This window comes from Dasypus novemcinctus, chromosome 13, assembly GCF_030445035.2.
Source record: "Dasypus novemcinctus isolate mDasNov1 chromosome 13, mDasNov1.1.hap2, whole genome shotgun sequence".
Lineage (NCBI taxonomy): Eukaryota > Metazoa > Chordata > Mammalia > Cingulata > Dasypodidae > Dasypus > Dasypus novemcinctus.
In genome coordinates, this window is record NC_080685.1 from 92338778 (window position 1) to 92356292 (window position 17515).

General features: G+C 51.2%; 1 protein-coding gene across 1 annotated transcript; it reads right to left on the reverse strand.

The window, feature by feature from the left end:
- Positions 1-10420: 10420 nt before the first annotated feature.
- FCAMR (Fc alpha and mu receptor) lies at positions 10421-16515 on the reverse strand. Its single transcript, XM_058309327.1, has 4 exons — positions 16449-16515; positions 14377-14715; positions 12715-13471; positions 10421-10496 (listed from the first exon to the last, which is right to left on the reverse strand). The coding sequence occupies exons 1-4, from the start codon at positions 16513-16515 to the stop codon at positions 10421-10423; spliced, it is 1239 nt and encodes a 412-aa protein (XP_058165310.1).
- Between the last annotated feature and the right edge of the window lie 1000 nt (positions 16516-17515).

Here is a 17515-nt window from a genome sequence, read left to right on the forward strand (position 1 = left end):
CGGCTTTCCTGGCTGGCTTAGGAAAACTCTGCTTGGGTATCCTCCATCATGGCAGCTGCAGGATGCAGGGCAGAGTGCCAAGTGTGAAAATCCTGTTCTACCTCTTTCTAGTTGCAAGACCTTAGGCAAGTCATCTTCGCAATTTTTTCATATGAAAAATAAGGATAATAATATCATAAGCATAGGTTAAGCAGATATCAGATCTAAAACACCCTTGCAAGGTGGGACATTGCTGTTCATTTGATCGAAGGCAGCGCGGCTCCCTTAGGCCTTCACCTCCTGCTCCCCAGTCACTCGGGAGCCCCCCAGACTCCCAGGATACGTAGCCTGGACTAAGTCCACCCTTTATACACCTTCAAAGGAGCCACATTCCAGCCTAGGAGCTTCTAGAAACTGGCAGGCAGAGCTTCCAGGAAATCGGGGGGACCGTGGCTCTTCCCTCTTTCTCCCTGAAGCAATGAAAGACTCTGGCTGCTCCTGGGATCCCCTGAAACTGATTGACCTAGGGGTCTTGTTAGGGCCTTGGGCTGCTCCATGGCAGGGAGGACGCAACCTGCTGAGCTGCAGTAGCAGCCTCCGTCCCCACCTCAGCCAGTCCGTGGTGGTTTCCCAGGACCTGACCTGGTTGGGATTCCTGGGAGTTCCTAAATTGATTTTAGCAGTCCCGTGTCACACAAGTGGAGCCCACTCCCCAAACACACATGCACACACACACACACACACACACACACACACGGAAGCCTGGCCCCATCCTACGTGTGCGGTGGGGCTGAACCAGGTTCTCCGTAGAGGGTCCTACGGGCAAAACCCCAGAAGGGGAGGGAAGAAAGGAGAAACAGAGCACCGGGGGAGCACGAGGCAGTCAGAGCCCTGGGTCTCATTTCACTCACTGGACGGTATTCTTCCACACTCACAGATTTGGATGGCAAGGAGCAAAACTATTTTCAATTGCAGAGCTTAATTTTAGGCCCTAAACCCATATCTGTCTGATGCAAGATAAAAGTTACCTGGTCCGGAGCCGACGTGGCTCAAGTGTTGAGCACCTGCTTCCCACATTTGGGGTCCCCAGTGGCTTCGAAAAACAAAAAAACAAACAACAAGCAAACAAATGAAAAAAAACAACTTGGGGAAGCCGATGTGGCTCAGTGGTTGTGTGCCGGCTTCCCACATACAAGGTCCTGGGTTCAATCACCAGCTCCCATACCTGGAAAAAAAAAAACAAGTTACCTGGTCACTTCCAAGCAAATTCGGTCTAATTCAATGATTTCTCAGTCACTTCATTCCCGATTTAAAACTCAGTCTCATTCTGGATTTCCTTTCATTTTTGCCTCACTTCTCTTTTCTGGGGTTTATGTTACGTCTGGTTAAAGAGGCACGAGAGAGAATGGCTTTTGCCGACATTACTGTGGTGGTGATGAGAAGTAGTGGCCCGTTCTTTTGGCCTTACTTGGTCTCCGTGTTTGGTTTTTTGGCCTCATGTTTCATATGGAGCCTCAGCTGCTGCAGTGTGCCTTGTCCTGCCTGGTACACTGGCCCTGTCCCTGCTCCTCTGAGGGGCCGTGGTCTCCCCATGCCCCCTGTCACCAGGGCTGCAGAGGTCGCTCTTGTCCCTCCTTGTCCCTATTGCTGGCCTCCTACAGGAGAACTTCAGGACCCCCCAGCACTTCCTTGCCCTTCTTGTGGCACAGGAAAAGTTTGGCCCTTCTGCCTCTTTCTGAGGCCTTTGGGAAATCCTCTATTACCTCTTGCAGCCTCGGTGCTCCATTGTTCCATATAGCTGAAGGTGCAATGGACATTGGTGGGGCTGCTGAGCACGAGTCCTGTGCAGGCCCCTCTCTGGCCTCTCCAAGCCTCTCTGGACATCTGTCACTGTGGATCCACACTTCCCCACTCCAATGCACCCACACCCTGAAGCAGCCCCATGGTGGTAGGTGGGGATGGGGGCTCATAGACCAACGGCTAAGCTCTCCTCTTTCTTCCCCTTAGTTCTTTCTCTCCTCCCCAGTCCAGGGATGGAGGTGAGGGGAGAGGGAGGTGGTGTGCAGGGAATGATGGGACATGCCTAGTTCTAAAAGGTTTCATTTCCTTCTGATTATTTTCTGTCTTACACCTCTCTCCTTTTGAACTCCATAATTAAGATATGTCTAGGTTTTGTTTTCTTCTTTCTCAGTAACCCACTTGCCCAAAGCAGGGGATGACTAGCGTCTAGTCTTCTGGGCTGGAGCAGGGGAGGCTGACAGGATGCTAGAAAGAACCTTGATGAGTGCACGCTGGAGCAGGGAGGGAAGCACAGCCTTAAACTGCTGCTACTCAGCCTGCCTTTGGGACCCCAGATCTCCATCCTCCTTCACCCATTCATTGGAGGTGAGTGTTTTCTCAGAGCATGGCCTGGTGCACATGCCCAGCAGTCCCCCAGATGATCTTAGCAGAATGTGTCAGGCCCACATGCACGCGCACACATGCCTACACTTAGCTGCACACGTTCCCGGAATCCACCCCGTCCCACCCATGCAGGACAGATGCAGCTTAGGAAAGGGGAAAAATGAAGAAGTAGAACCAGGAAAATAGCCAGGCAGTCAAAACCTCACATCCTATTTTGGGCTAAATCACACCCTGATGGTATGATTGGAGCCAGCCAGCTTCCCCTCTCTGTGATTTCCCATCCGGAGCCCAGGGGCCCTACAACATAGACCCTGCATCCCAGCCCTGGGCAAGGCAGGATCGGCCAGGACGTCCGATTGCCCAACTCGGTGATAATGACGAGGACAGCAGTCATTACACCTCCCACAGCTCGCCTCACTCCACGTGCTCAGCAGCTCCCCTTGCTGACACTGGGACTTGGCATGAGTCAGGTGGGGAAGTGGAAAGAACACCGGCCTGGGGGACAGAAGACCTATGTCCTGGTTCTGCCCCCACCTCTAACTGCTGAGTGACCTTGGCCGAATCCCTTCCCACTTCAGGGCTGCATGTGTTTTCCTCTGTTAAGTGAGAGTGCTGGGCAACAGGTTTCCAAAGGTCTTCCGGTTCTAGGGACTGGGCTTGGATTGACGCTGCGTCAGTTTCCCGAGGCTGCTGTAAACAATGACCACAACCTTGGAGACTTAAAAGTCTCCACAGTTCTAAAGGTCAAAAGTCTAAAACCAAGGTGCCGGCAGGGCTGCGCTCTCCCAGGGCGCTGGGGCAGATCCCATTCCCGCCTCTTCAGGCACTGGCGTCCGGCATTCTTTGAGTCCCCGGCTTGCGGCCACATCTCTTCCGTGTCTGCCTGTGAGGTCGCGTTGCCTTCTTCTCTGTGTGTCTCAAATCACCCTCTGCCTCTCTCGTAAGGACACATTTAGGGCCCACCCAGAAAAGCCAAGATGATCTCCTCATCTCAAGATCCTTCATTTAACCACATCTGCAAAGACCCTTTTTCCAAATGAAGTAACATTTATGGGTTCCAAGGATTAGGATGTGGATATACCTTTGAGGGGCCATTTTTTAGCCTACCATGACCAAGCAGTATGGACACAATCAGTTAGAGGCCTAGAGGATTCCAGAGACGAGACGGAGCATGCACCCTGTCCTCCACTTGAGGAGTCAACACCACTCACCACACTGCCCAGGAACCACACAGGCCAGGAGGCAGCAGGCACGGAGCACAGTGCAGAGAGCACAGGTTCTGGACTCCGACTGCCCTGGGCTCACATCCAAGCCCTGCCACCTGCCGGAGGGGGCCCTTGGACAGGTTATTTACTGTCTCCAGGCCTGAGTTTCTTCATTTATGAAACGGTGCTAATTATATAGTTACCTAACTTCCACAAGAATTTATAAAAATTAAATATATCATTCCAAGTGGCTGGCATCTGGCATTTAGCATCAAATGAACAGGGCATTACAGGCTTTCTAGAAAACAAAACAAAACAAGAGTGATTCTCCACTGACCAATCTAGAACCGAAGATGGAAGAGTGAAATGATTTGCCCAAGTTAGCAAAGTGAGGTAATGGCACAGGTGGGTCTCGAAGCTAGGCCTCCCAGAATTGGGCCTCTTCTTCCACTTCCCAGAGAGTTCATTCTCAGGATGTCTTCTAAATTGTTTCCATTTCTCATCTGATCCAGAGAAGACTGGAGAGGACCCAGCCCTCAGGCCCACACAGATCCAGTTCTTCAACCTGGTATCATTAGCCTGGTGTTTAAACTGCCAAGCTGACCAGTGGCCAATAGAGAAGGGGAGAACTAAGCCAAACAACCCCTTCCCACATCACCACTGCCCATCAGGCAGCACTCAGTATGGATGTTTCTTGCACGTGTGGCTCTTCCCAGATGGACAAAATAAGAGTGGACAGTTGGAAAGCATGCCAGCGCTGTTTACCGCCAGCTCTCTGCTAGCATGCGCAGGTCCCTGGTTGGGTCAATGTTTAATCTGGAGTCAATGTTTAACCCCAGGGCCAGCCAGCCCTGTAATCCAGCATTCCTCTGAGACTCTATCAAGACTAGAATATAGAGTCATCTGTATACCAGTCACTGGAAAATAGAATTCTCAATCTGCCAAAACTAACTAACAAGCTCCCTCCACCTTTTTAGGGATATTGGCTGTTTGTGATTATCAATGCCATGAATACCCCACTGCCACCATCAACAGATAATGGTATAGTATTTCCTGACCTTCATTGTCATCCAATGGCAGGAGCACAGCACTTACTCTTTCTGGTCTGTTCTGGTTCTGCCTTTTGGGCTAGGGGAGAAGGGCATGGGATGGAGACTACTGCCTTCGATGTCCAGCTGAGTGCTGGGGGGCTACTTGGATTCGCACTAAGAGAGTTGGACGAGAGCATTCCATTTGGCTGGCCTCAGGCAAGGGTTTGGGAGTTTCTAAGCCTTTTCCCAGGTAGGTCTCCTTCTTAGGAAGCAGATGAAGGGGGTTGGGAAGAGGGTTAGTTATAAAGACTCCAGATTTGCCTAGCTATTGGCTATCTCTATAGGGACTCCCCAGGGTCCTTCCTAAGGAGCTCGGGTCATGGCATTGTTTGGCAGCATCACGTCAACACTAAGAGCAGCCTGACTGGGGAAAAGTCAAGTGATGACAAGCTGGGTGGTGTGTGTGTGTGCGCGTGTGGGAGGTTCGAACAAGGAGGAGAGGGCTGTAGCCAGATTAGTGGTTCTAGGCACTTCATGGTGATGGAGAGTGGGGATTACTGGCCACATGTATGCATAAGAGCCTCAGATCTTTTCTTTTTCTCCATGAGCTCACTGTCACATCCTATTCCCTTACCACCGCCTTCCTGCCTGAATGCCCCAAACCCTCATCTGGTTACCTAGCTCAGTTAACACCTAACCAGAGCGGAAACAAGATTTCTTCTGGGGCTTCTGGGAGAGAGGGAGGCATCTGTTCCCTTTATCATTTTTGGCTGGTGCAGGACAGAAGGCAGGGGCTGGCGGGAGCCCCCTGAGGCTGGCCACATCTTGCCCTGCAGAGGCAGTTGTAGGGAGCAGGGAATGGTGAAGCTAAGTGGGAAAGAGCCTCTCTTTCTATTTGCCTTTGGGTTTAGTCCTCAGGCCCAAAGAGCTTTTATTCTCAGGTTCTGAGAGGCAGGAACGAGTGAGCAAACGTTTTCTAAGGCTACCAAATAACCCTCCTATCCCCTCCTACCTCTACACCTTGGTCACTTCCTAGAAAAGAAGGAGGAAGATTTTTGGAGTAAACATCCAAAGTCAACAGGTGGAGGGTCAGGTGACAGGGCCCAGCCCTCTCATAAGCCTTTGGGGTCCTCCTGAAGACTTGCTGCTTCCTTGTTCCTGGTCTGAGCCTGGCCCTCAGCCCAAGGCTTGCCTGTAGGCGGCCATTGGAAGAGCACCCCCTGTGATCCCTGCAGCCTGTACCCATCTGCACCTCAGCATTCCCAACTATAGAATGGATGCCTGCATCCTTCTGGTGATGCATACTGTACTTTTTAGTTGTCTTTCCACTACTATGTGCATGGGGGTTGGAGAAGAGAGAGTTGGAAAATTGAGTTCAAACCACTTGCATTTACTAACCAGTCTGTCTTTCCCATCCCAGGCCCTAAAGAAGACTGTGCCCCTTCTAATTCCTTGTCTGAAATAAGATGCAACATCTTCAGAAAGATTGGGGGGCAGTGGGAAGAGGCTTTTGGCCATGGTAGTCCTGGCTCCCTTCTTCCTCTCCTACCCAGGTCTGGGGAGCCAGGATGTTGCAATATCAGGGACAGAAGTGGCCTTTGGTTGACCTGCCACACTCAGAGGGTAGATCTAGCTGGGAGCAGCAAGTCCGGGATGAGTGAGAACATGGCCAGAGGCTGGAACAAGCAGAACCCTGGAGTCCAGGTGCTGACTAGTGAGTGTGTGTCTGTCCTAAACAGGCCCAGGAGGCAAACAGTGGCCGACTAGCTCAGTGCTTTGGTGCTTGTGATGATTTCCACACAACTTCCGAGGTGGGGCACAGGCTCCTTTTCTGCGGTTGCCACCTCTCTGCTGCCCACCGGGATTCAGCTGACCTCTTGAAGAGCAGGCAGTGGGGGAGAGCTCATCTTCCTGTTGACAGGCCTGGCCTCAGAGGACAGTGCCTGTAAGCCAAGCCCTGTCACTTAATGTACAATGGAGACCTGGGAGGCACTAGATTTGGCATCGGGGACCACCCGCAGAGGATCCGTTTCCTTGTGTGCAGAATCTCCTTTCCCCGTGCAATGTTTGTCAAGCTCTCACCTCTGGGATATCTTGAAACAAACCATTTCTACTTGGATGGAATGCATTAGGTCTTTCAGTGGAGGAAGCTTCCTCCTAATATCTGATGAAGGCTGTTATTAAACTGACTGTGCATTTCTCAGATCATACTGGCTATTGGAGGAGTAGATGAGTCCCCAAACCTAAGCAGGAGCCCTGAGAAGTTGCATTTTTCCTGAGTAACCTGAGATAGAGATCATTAAGATCTGAGCTCTACTTGTGCAAATGCCAGTAGGGACATCGGGGCCAATACCTGAACATTTTACACTTCACTTGATCAGGACAGGAATAAGCTGTGACTGAAAAGAACAATTTAGTGGAAATGGTTATGAAACATTCTATGCACAGGCCTGAGAGAGGGGAACAAGGAAGACTTTAGAATCTTAAACAGGGAAGGGGCTGATGAAATAACCAGTTCATAAATTCAGACAAGGAGGAAGGCAGCGTGGCATTGTGATCAAGGGCAGAAGCCTGGAGGCGAGCCGCTTTGCATTCAATTCCCAGCTTGCCCTTTCCCTAGTAGTATAACTAGTTAATTTCTCTGGACTTTGTTTTTCTCATCTGTAAAATGGGAATTATAGCCTATGGAAATGGTGTGTCAAATGAGATACTGAACAGGAAAACACCTAGGATGGTGTCTCTGTGTAGAAATACTTAAGTAGCAGGAGACTAAAAAGGAGAAGGGGCATGGAACTGAGATCTGGAGGGCTGTGCCCTTTCCCGACAATTGGCAAGATCATGTGAAAGTCAGTGGCTTCCTTGGATCCTGGGTTAGAAGTCCCCATGGATGCTCCTGGTTCTGGTCTAGTGATGGATGTTTCCCTGCCCCTCATCTCAGTGGTGCGAGCACTGGGCTCGCTGGGGGAAATAAGATGAAAAAATAATCACTGACAATACCAAGTGGTAGAGTTTGCCTATTTTATTTCTTTGGCCTCTGGTGCCTTAAGTCAACTCACTCCTGCCCATTTCCACGCATCAGTTAGATCATAAAGGAGAGCTGCAAACATTTAGCACTGCCCCACTTCCTTCCTGGCAGAGGTTTAACGCAGAGCTTATCTGCGCTGCTCCAAACCCTTGACCCTGAGATTCGGATTTTGGCTCTGCTCTGGCTCTTTGAAATTGTCCTGGCTCCTCCTGCTGGTGGACCTCAGTTTTCCCAAACACCCTGACTTCTGGAAGCTGCTCCTCATTCCAGCCGTTTGGCCACTTCCCTTGCTGGCGTGATCCTCCCCCTCTCTTCCCTCTCTCCCCAGACACGAGGTGGCCAGACAGGACGTTCTAACTGCTAAATCCAAACAGCAAGCATTAGAGGAGTTCCGAGGAAGAAGGGGTCCCTGAGAGCTGGGGTGGTCGGGGAAGCTTTTGTGGAAGTGGGGTCTGTCCCTTCAGGTGCGGGCAGGGGCAGGAGAGTGTTGTACCGTTTTATGGTTTAATGCAGGGGTTGGCAAATACGGCTCCAGGGTCAAATCCAGGCTGCCGCCTGTTTCTCCAACTACAGTTTGGTTGGAGCCCAGCCACGCTCTTGCGTTTACTTGTTGTCTGTGGTTGCTTCTGTGCTACCACAGCAGAGTACTGACAGAGACCCTGTGGCCTGCAAAGTCTACAATACTTACAATCTGGCCCATCACAGAAAACGTTTGCTAACCCCTGGTTTAGTGCATCAACATTTTCAAAGAAGCAGTGACCCGGGGACCTCCAGTCCTGTGAGATCGCGCCACCCAGACGTCACAGTCCTGCATGCTTGGGAAACTCATGCACCATCCCCACCTCCTGGCTATTCGCAGTGCGCCTTAGTGGACAGCGGCTATGAGGAATCCTGCGTGGAAGCCTCTTTGTGGTTTCACCCAGTACTTTCTAATCCTCTTTGATATGCCAAACCGTCTTTTCCTCAGAACACCTCTTGTCCTGAGAGTCTGGCATTCCGCGGAAGCCCTGGTGAAGCCTGGTTAGGAGAAGCAAACATACCCAGGCTGGGTTCTCAGCCCATCCCTGCCGCTAATTACCTGCGTGGCCTTGGCTGACTGACACACCACTCGGGCCTGTGATCTCATTGCTTGAGTGGGATAACGATGCCTGTCTTATCTCTCTCGTAGACTGTTGGGCAAGTCATTGAGATAGGTGCATAAAAATTGTTTGGAGATAGGATCGGCCGCAGAATCATTAAGTTTTGACAAAGAGCTCTGTGTTGATTTGCTGCTTTTCTGGGGCAGTGGAAAGGGCACCATTATTCACTGGGTTGAGGGGCTTCTCCTCAGCTGGGCCTCAGGGACCTCGCCTCTAGACCAAGGGTTTTAGACTAGTTAATCTTTAACTAGGCTAAAATTTTCATCTAAAATTCTATGATTCTATTTATTATAGTTAGATGAATGTAACGTCCTACTTTTCACCCATCAAGAGTCCCAAGACAGCTCATCTCTCTTGTAGAGCACAACGACTTTACCTCCTTGATTTTTCTGGTACCATGACCAAGTTCAGCTCAAGTTCAGACATGAGGGGGGTATTCCTGCAAGGTTCCTGTGCTGCTGACAGCTTAGGAAGCAGGGCTGAGCCTTCTGGGAGTGTCTGCCTGGCAATGCTTGATGCCACATTGGAAACTATCTTTCCCTTCTCTTCCTCTGCTCAAAGACTGCTCTGTTCAAACGTTTTGTCAACAGATTTGACAAAATAAAAGAGCAGATATGATTCTTGAAAAGACAATGTGGCTGAGGATGAAGGGAAATTCTTCCAAAGGGCAGGAGTTAAAGTGGTCAGAAAACAGAATCCACATAAAATCCCTCTTGACTGCTCCCTCTTTTGCTGTCTTCCCCACCCCAACATTTTCCAGCTTCATCAACAGTACTTGCTGTCAAGGGTTTATAAACAGTTGAACAAGAGGAGATTTATAAAGAAGGTGAGAATCTATTGAAAAATACCCTCCATGAATTTAGGAAAACCCCAGAAAATCTAGATTGGGTCAAAAGGTCTAGGCTAGTGGGATTGACTGAAGGATTCAGCTCCCTTTCAGGGACCCTGGCTCCCCCACAGCTCTTACCAAGGCTCTTGGGCATCAAGTGGCCCTTAATTGCCAGCACCAAAAAGCGTAATGAGCATGGGGCCACGACAAGTGGGATGAGGTGAGGAAGGGATGTTTTTCCTTTTGGACAATGTGGAGCAGCCACCAGCCTATGGAGTCATCCTCGGGGATTCCCAAATGAAGGACAGAAGCCCGGGGGATTCAGAGCATTTGCGTGGGCTGTGTCCTCAGGGGTCACAGAGCCTGTGCCTTCCTAGCCAGACAATCAGTCACAGGTGTTTACTGGGATCCTATTGAGTTGGAAATTTTCTGGGAACACACTGAGATGGGTAAAACCCAATTACTGTTCTTGAGGAGCTTAGGATCTACTCAAGAAGACAAAGACTTGAAACAAGCAGTGAGCCACCCAGGAGGGATAGAATAAAATGTGTAGAGGAGGCTGTGCACTGACAGAGCACAGAACAGGCCAGGCCAACAAGCACTGGGAATGATAGTTGAGGCTTTGTGGTTCTCCACACTGATCTGCAGCCTCTTACATTTTCAAAACTCTAGGAATGAAAATACCAAGCTTTCCGAGATGACCTTTTCCAGTGCTTAGTGCATCCTTTCTTGAGGCCTTCCTTGAGTCACATTGTCACACTGTCTCTAGGCCCGAGGATGATTACCTAATATGCCCCCCGCCCCTGCCGTCAGCCTGTCCGCCTTCCCTTGCTCAGACGGAGCCCCAGCTCCACCAGCTTCCCTTCATCCAGGTGGAGGAAGGAGCTGAGAAGAGCAAGGGCAGAGTGGGGGCAGTTCATGGAGGTGTCCGGTCCTGCTTCTGCCTTCCATGGTGACTGAGCGGCTTAGCCTTCCACTCCTCAGGGTCCTGGGTCCCTTGCCGGGACAGCCAGGCTGGCATGGGTAGGAGAGTCACCACGGACCATCTTCCTCTCCATGTGGGGTGGCTGGTCTGGTCGGAGGCTCAGCTCCAGGAGATGTGTCATCTGGGTCAGGATGACACCTGGTGCCCTTGCTTCCTCCTGAGCTGCACAGACACAGGGAGGGTACCAGGTGCAGAGAGCACTGGTTTTGTGTCCTGGGAGCCACCCCCACCCACCACATGCCTTCAGGAACTTCCGAGCACAGAAGATGAGCAGTGGGGCCCTCAGATCAATGGGGACAGGCCAGGCCTCAGGGCCCTGGTCTGAGAACCTTAGGCTCCTATGCTGACCCTCAGATCTCCCCCTTCCCTTTCCTCACCAGGTCTAACCCCCATGAGCACTGACCTGAGGAAGGCTGAAACCTGCACACATTCCTCTAAGCTGGTTCTGGCTGGGCAATGCCAAGGGTGCTAAGACAGAGATAGGCCCCATGTCAGGGCCCTGCACACCTACTGTGTGCTGCTGGGGTTGCTCCTGTGGTCTATACTCCTATGGCGTTGGCACTTGTCTTGCCATCCTTGGAAGAGTCTCTCCTCAGGCTCTGGGATACCACTGAGAATAAGGACAGAGACGATTTCCCCCATTTTGCTGATAAAGCTAAGGTCCTGAGAGGCAAATGGCTCAGTAGACCTTAGCCCTTTTATATCCCCAAGGCCTGGCACCCGCTCTGTCCCCACTCACCACTTCGCTCCCCAGCCTTGGGGCTACGTAAATTCAACTCACAGGTCCTCCTGCTCCGGAGCTTCCTTTGCAAGAGAACAAGAGGCACAAGCACAAAAGACACCAGCACTGTAGAGACTGGGGTCAGGATCCCAGCAAGGCTTGACTCTTCTGGAGAAGAACTGGAGTGGGCGGGAGGGGGAGAGCACAGGAGAGGGAGATTGGAGCTGCATGGGGGACTAAAGACCATTCAGCCCGAGCCCCTCATTTTATAGGGGAGAAGCTCAGGCAAAACGAATTGCAGTTGTCTCATTTCTTACAAATTCTGAAACTGCAAATCAGCGTCCTTGCTAAAACTTTCCATCACGCTGCAATCAATACTTGCTGCATTTTAGCCATTCACAGGTGTGTGCAGAATGGCAAAAAATTTGGGTTGACCAAAGTGAACGCTCCTGGCTGAGGTTGGGTGAGGAGACGCCCTGCCTTCCTACTCAGCACTCAGAATGCAAATAAGCACCCTGTGCACAATATATTTAGTGCCATGTTTTTTGCATTTTTGTGCCTTCTTTGGGTGATTTTGCTGTTTAAATGGTCTTGAGTATGATGTGTCTTACTTAGGTAAGTGCATGTTAGATACGCCTCATTCAGGCATGAGTTGTAGTGCTGTTGGCTGCGAGTTCAATGTTGATGAATCAACCTTATATTAAATAAGGTGTCTTTAAGCAGAAAGAAACATTAAACAAGGCTATGTATTAACCAGTTGATGAAAATGTGACTGGAGGCTCTCAGGAACCTAACACTGTATTTTCCTCAGGAGCAATGCCTCGGTATCCACCAGTTCAGTGTTCGAGGTGACTTTATAGAGCGGAATTACCACAGATGGTGAGAATTAACAGGAGCTGCCCTCGCCCCCATGGCTGGTCATAGTGGAGCTGGGAATCGGGCTCCTGCTTCCCCGTCTCCAGTTCCCAAGAGCTGGGTCCTTTCCCCACGCCCCACCTGTGTGTGGAGTCTACTCTATTCCAGAGCAGGAAAGAGGACCAAGGGGCCTCAGGAAACTCAGGGTGGAGCTTGGCCCTGCCACAGTCCTTCCCTGTGGCTTTAGCAAGTCACTTGCCCTTTCCGGACCCTCTGCTCCTCATCTTTCACAAGTAAGTCCTGAAGGTTCTGTCCAAATATCTGCCTTTCATTTCAATTTTGCTTGAAAACTGTGTGGAAATACCGAGGTAGCATTCTCACGGCAAGGACCCTGAATTTTACATCCTTGGTCCTTTACTGTCTTGTGAGTGCAAAGGGAGAGGACAAAGCAGAGGGAAGGGTATGGAGGTCCGCCCATTGGGCGGTGTGCCAGGGAATGAGGCAGACATGGCCCAACCAAGGGCCGGGGGCTGGGCGCTTACCTCTCCATGGAGGAGCCCTTGGCAAGGGGCCTCTGGGGTCCTGCTGCCAAGGCCTGGCTTGACGTTGCTTGGGGACCACCGTCTCCAGCAGCTCCTGCCTGGTCTCCATCAGGGCTTCCCTCGGTGGATGCTGTCTCTGTGCTGGTGATTCCCAAGGTCCACATGCCTGGGGCTGGGGTGGCTTTAATGGGGCCCAACGCTTGTCGCCTAGAAACCGGCATTGCCTCTTGGAGGGTTTCCCAGGTCCACTTTTCTGACACCAGGGTTGATGGCCTGATGGTTCCAATGACCTTCCAGTTTCCATCTAGGCCTATTCTGACCCTCCTTGTTTCTTCTCTTCGTCTGTCAGCCTTGGTAGTTGATATCTCCCTGCTTCCCTCACTCTCCCTAGCCCTGTTTCCTACTGAAGTTTTGGTGGCCCACACCCAAATGCCTTCTGATGTCTTGGACAGGCCTCCAGTTTTCACAGTTTGACTCTCTGGGGTAGAAACTGTTGCTCTGAAGGAACCCTCCACCCAGCTGCCCATTGCTGGACCTATTGCCTCCGTTGTTTCTGAGGTTTGTCCTCTCTTAGTTGGAGCTATCATTCTGCTGGGTCTTGGAGTCAGAGCAGCTCTGTTACAACCTGTCCCCTGTCCTTCTATAGTCTGGGTGGCTCCTGGGATCCATCTGTTGACCACTGGAGATGCTGTTCCAAAGGATCTCATGGCAAGCTCCTCAGCAGCCACAGTGGCTGAGGGGATGATACTGGAAGAACCTGTGTGCAAAGCAAAGACAAAGCACATGGGAGGCTATCTAGGCCACCTACTGGATTTTGTAAAGGATGCCAAGTTTAAAAGGTTTGTTAAATGGAAAGCAACCCCACTAAGAGATGCAGTCTGTGGCTGCTATATTGAATAAAATATAAAGTTTGGGAAACTAGAGGCATTTTCTAATGTGTTGTGAATAATGAGATTTTATGTTCCTATCTCCTTCTTCCATGCCCACATAGTCTCTACCCAGCTGTCCAGGACCCACTGCTGCTCCTTTCCCCAGTTCCAGTAGAGCAGCCAATCTCAGCAGTTGATTAGGTGGCAGCAGTGAATAAACCAGATCTCAGGTGCGAGTGCCTGGCCACTTCCCATTCCTTCGTAGAGTGGCCTTTCACAGCTGGGGTGCCTTTCTCTCATCCACTGGGTGCCTGGCTCTGGATCAGCCCTCTGGAACCTGGCACAGAGTGGGATGGGCCTGCTAACCGTCAGATGCCCATGGAGGGGCTCAGCTAGGTTCTGTCTTAGGGGAGCCTGATTCTTCTGTACCTGCAGCTCTCCTGCCTCTATCTGCTCTGCAGTGCTCCCTCCTCTGCCTTCTGAATGCTGTGACATGGTGATGATAAGGGGCCTTATTATCCAATTCATTATCCCTTGGAACTAGCTCCACAGCATGCAGAGGGGACAGTCTGGATAGTTTATGTGCATTCATTTGGGGAGATTTTCCTCATATCTATCTGACATTCCTTCTGAAGTGAAATCTACTTCTTAAAGGCCTTGCCTCTCCGTTAGCTGCTCATCATCACTCCTCCCGAGTTTAAAATCCTCTTGAGCCTCTGAGCTGCCTCTACTAGCTCCTTCCTTTTCTAGCATCCATTTCACCAAACTTGCCCCAACAACCATCAACTTGTACCTGTGGAGACGGTCAGATTCATGCTGAAGAAAAACATGTCATTTCTGTTTCCAATGCCACAGCGGTAGTGCCCCACATCCTCTGGGAGCAGCTGGGACAGCCTCACCACAAAGAAGCCACACTGTGGGAAGTCCTCTAGAGCCACGCGGCCACGGTAGCGAAGGTTGGTGTAGTGGTTGGTGGACACAACCGTGTGGCAGCTCCACATCGGGGGGCCCAGGCGGCACCAGTACTTCCTCTGGAGCCTGTTGATGGACGTGGGGTTGTAACGGCACTTGATGGTGACATCTCCCCCGGGCTCCCCAGACACCAGCCTTGGGCCCTTCAAAGCAGTTGCAGCTGCAGGCAGAGAAGAGTCAAGGAGAGCGAGTGCTGAGTGTGGTCAGTGTTTGGGGAGGGTCAAGCTCCAAACTCCACCTGAATCAGGGGACAGAGCAGGTAATGCCTCTGTGAAGGTCAAGATACAAATAATTGAAATAGAGATAACAGAGCTTAGCCTTTGGGGCAGGAGTCACCGCAAGATCAGGAATGGAGCTGTATCTAAGGCTCGCTCTGAGAGACGAAAATGTCGTAATAACCTCACTCACTATTTAGCTGAGGCTTCCATGCCAGGTGCTCTCATACAAGATGGTGAACCTATGTGTGTCCAGAGCCTGGGTTCATTTACCCTGCTCCAATGTCAGGTTTTAAAAAGCTGCCACAGGAGCACCTGTAAGAGGGCAGAGGCGACATCTGATAGAAGAGCCTCGGTTTGCATGGACTGTAAATGAGAGAGGCTAAATAGTAAGAACGGTCAGTGTGTGTTTCCTCTGAAAAGGTGCCTGTGTCCTGAAATGCAGGAATCCTGGTCTGCTGCGTGAATATATCCCCAAAACAGTGTTTGCAAATTTTTTTGTACTGGCCGCTTTTTGCAGAAAAAGGAAAACCAAGAGTAAAAGCACCGAGGAGCTGTGATATGAATATGTCCGCTTTGGCGGTAGGCATAGAGATGATTCATGGTTGAATCAGAGTCTGTGGCCTGGTTATTGATGAGTTAAAAGTGGTAGGGTGCCTCCTCCTACTTGCTCTGTGGACTTCTCTGCTCCTTGGTGAAATCTTAATACAAAGTTTCCTCTAGTTTGAGCTTGTTTATCTAGTCCACTCCAATCTCCTGTGCAGTTGAAGCCTTTTCCTCCCTCCCAGCTAGGACCTGCTTCCAGCCTGGGGCCTGCAGGGAGGAAAGGGGCAATTGGGGATCTTTCCTTGCCCTCCCCCTTCAGTTACTAAAAGGGGTATTTTGGTCCCCCTCAGCACTGGGCATGGAGGGGAAAGAGGAGAAACAAATGGACAGTTGTGATCTGCTGGTCATGCTTTCCAGGCATGGCAGATGTCCAAAGCTGCGGCTTGCTTACTTTTTTTTTTAATGGATGGGAAATTCACATAAGAAAAAATTAATCATTTTGACTTGAACATTCAGAAGCATCTAGTACCTTCATACTCACTCCAAAATCAAACCCTGAACCCATTAGCAGTTACTTTCCCTTCCCATTCCCATTTATGGATTTACCCATTCTGGAAATTTCACATGAATGGCCTTTGGGTCTGGCTTTCACTTAGCATAACGTTTCCGAGGCTCATCCACATTGTGGGATGCACCAGAACTCCCTTCCTTCTCACGGCCTCTGTCTCTTGAGGCATTGCTCTGCGTCCCCCAGATCCACTTTTGGCGCCTCTGGAGGCAGTGCCCTCCTGCTGGCCTCAGGACTCCGTCACCAGGCCTGGACTTCCGGCGGTCCACCCTCCTTGCTGTGGTCACAGCCCCTGGGCTGTCCTCTAGGTGGAGGCCCCGGGCCAGCTCCCTTCTCGAGGCCCCACACTTGGTCCCAGGAAGCACACCTTAGTCCCACTGGCAAAGAAACCTGGAGTAGCTAAGTTCATTGAGTGGTTTTCTAGAAGTTCCTCCTCTTACTTGGCTTGCCCTTCCCTTCTCTCCTGGCAGGCAAGGGGAGCAGAGCACACTGCTTCCTCTCCCCAAAACAGGTCCCTCAGGGAGCCTCCAGCCCTCCGATGATACTTCACCCTCCTCCATGTACCTGGAGGGCTGCTGGGTGGGCTTTGCTGGAACAGCCAGCTGCCCGAGCTCTTCCCGTGGTTCTCCATAGGTGCTTCAACATCTTTCTTTGGCACCCATGAATTTGTTCTCTGTGTTTGGGGACTTTAAACCCAAGAAAGAAAAAAGGTTCAGTTTAAAATCCTTTTGCCAGGACCTGCTACCTAACTGAGGGGGTGGGGAGGGGGAGGTGATGTAGGAAAAAATGACAATGTAGGGCCCTGTGTTAAAAAATTATTAAGAATTTCTGGTGGTGATGGCAGAGCGTCAAACCAAGCGTGGGCCCTTCTCCAGGCCCAGGTCATAGGCCCAGGTCACAGGCCCAGGTCACAGGCCCAGGTCACAGGCCCAGGTTGTAGGCCCAGGGGTCACAGGCCCAGGTCGCAGGCCCAGGCCCAGGTCGCCAGCCCTGCCTTTGCTCGTGTCCCCGGGGCTGGTTTAGGAAGGTCAGAGGCCCTGAGGGAGGAGGCAGCGAGAAGACAGCCAGTCCCCGTCCTGGACTGCAGGTCCTAGGATTGAGGGGGTGGTCTTTGGGTGGAGATTGAAGTGCTGACTAAAACACTTAGCTGCATCCTTAGAACGATCACGGCTAGAGGGCTTGAGGCTTAAAGTGACCGCTAGGACTGACCGCTACCTCCCGGTCAGCAGGAAAGTGCGGGGCCTGCGGGGTTTTCGTTTGGGGGTGGGGAAGCCTGCCCCTCCCGACGAATTTTAAAGTGGGCAGTGGGAGGGTAAAACATGGAGACTGTGATGAGAGCACACAGATACGGGCTTCCTTTGAGGTATTACACAGCTTGTTTATAAACTAGGCATAGTCATTAATCCTTTTAAAAATGATTATTACAGCATTTCCATGCGTTGATTAATTGATTCAACAGCGATCTCTTGAGCCTCTTCTTGGGAGCAGGGTCTGGTGCAGGGCTCTCTACAGCCTGACTCACTCTATTCTTCAGTGGCTCCCCGTCACCAGCAGGATAAAATCCCACTGCCACCGCAGAGAGACGGGGTCACGGGGACCTGGGCCTCATCCCCCCCGGGGCAGCCATCACC

Excerpts from the sequence above, each read along its gene's own strand:
- FCAMR (XM_058309327.1), bottom strand. The coding sequence starts at position 16,515 with ATGGAGAACCACGGGAAGAGCTCGGGCAGCTGGCTGTTCCAGCAAAGC. Across the intron at positions 14,716-16,448 it reads CCCACCCAGCAGCCCTCCAG|CTGCAACTGCTTTGAAGGGC; the intron begins GTACATGGAGGA and ends CTCTGCCTGCAG. Across the intron at positions 13,472-14,376 it reads GAATCTGACCGTCTCCACAG|GTTCTTCCAGTATCATCCCC; the intron begins GTACAAGTTGAT and ends CTTTGCACACAG.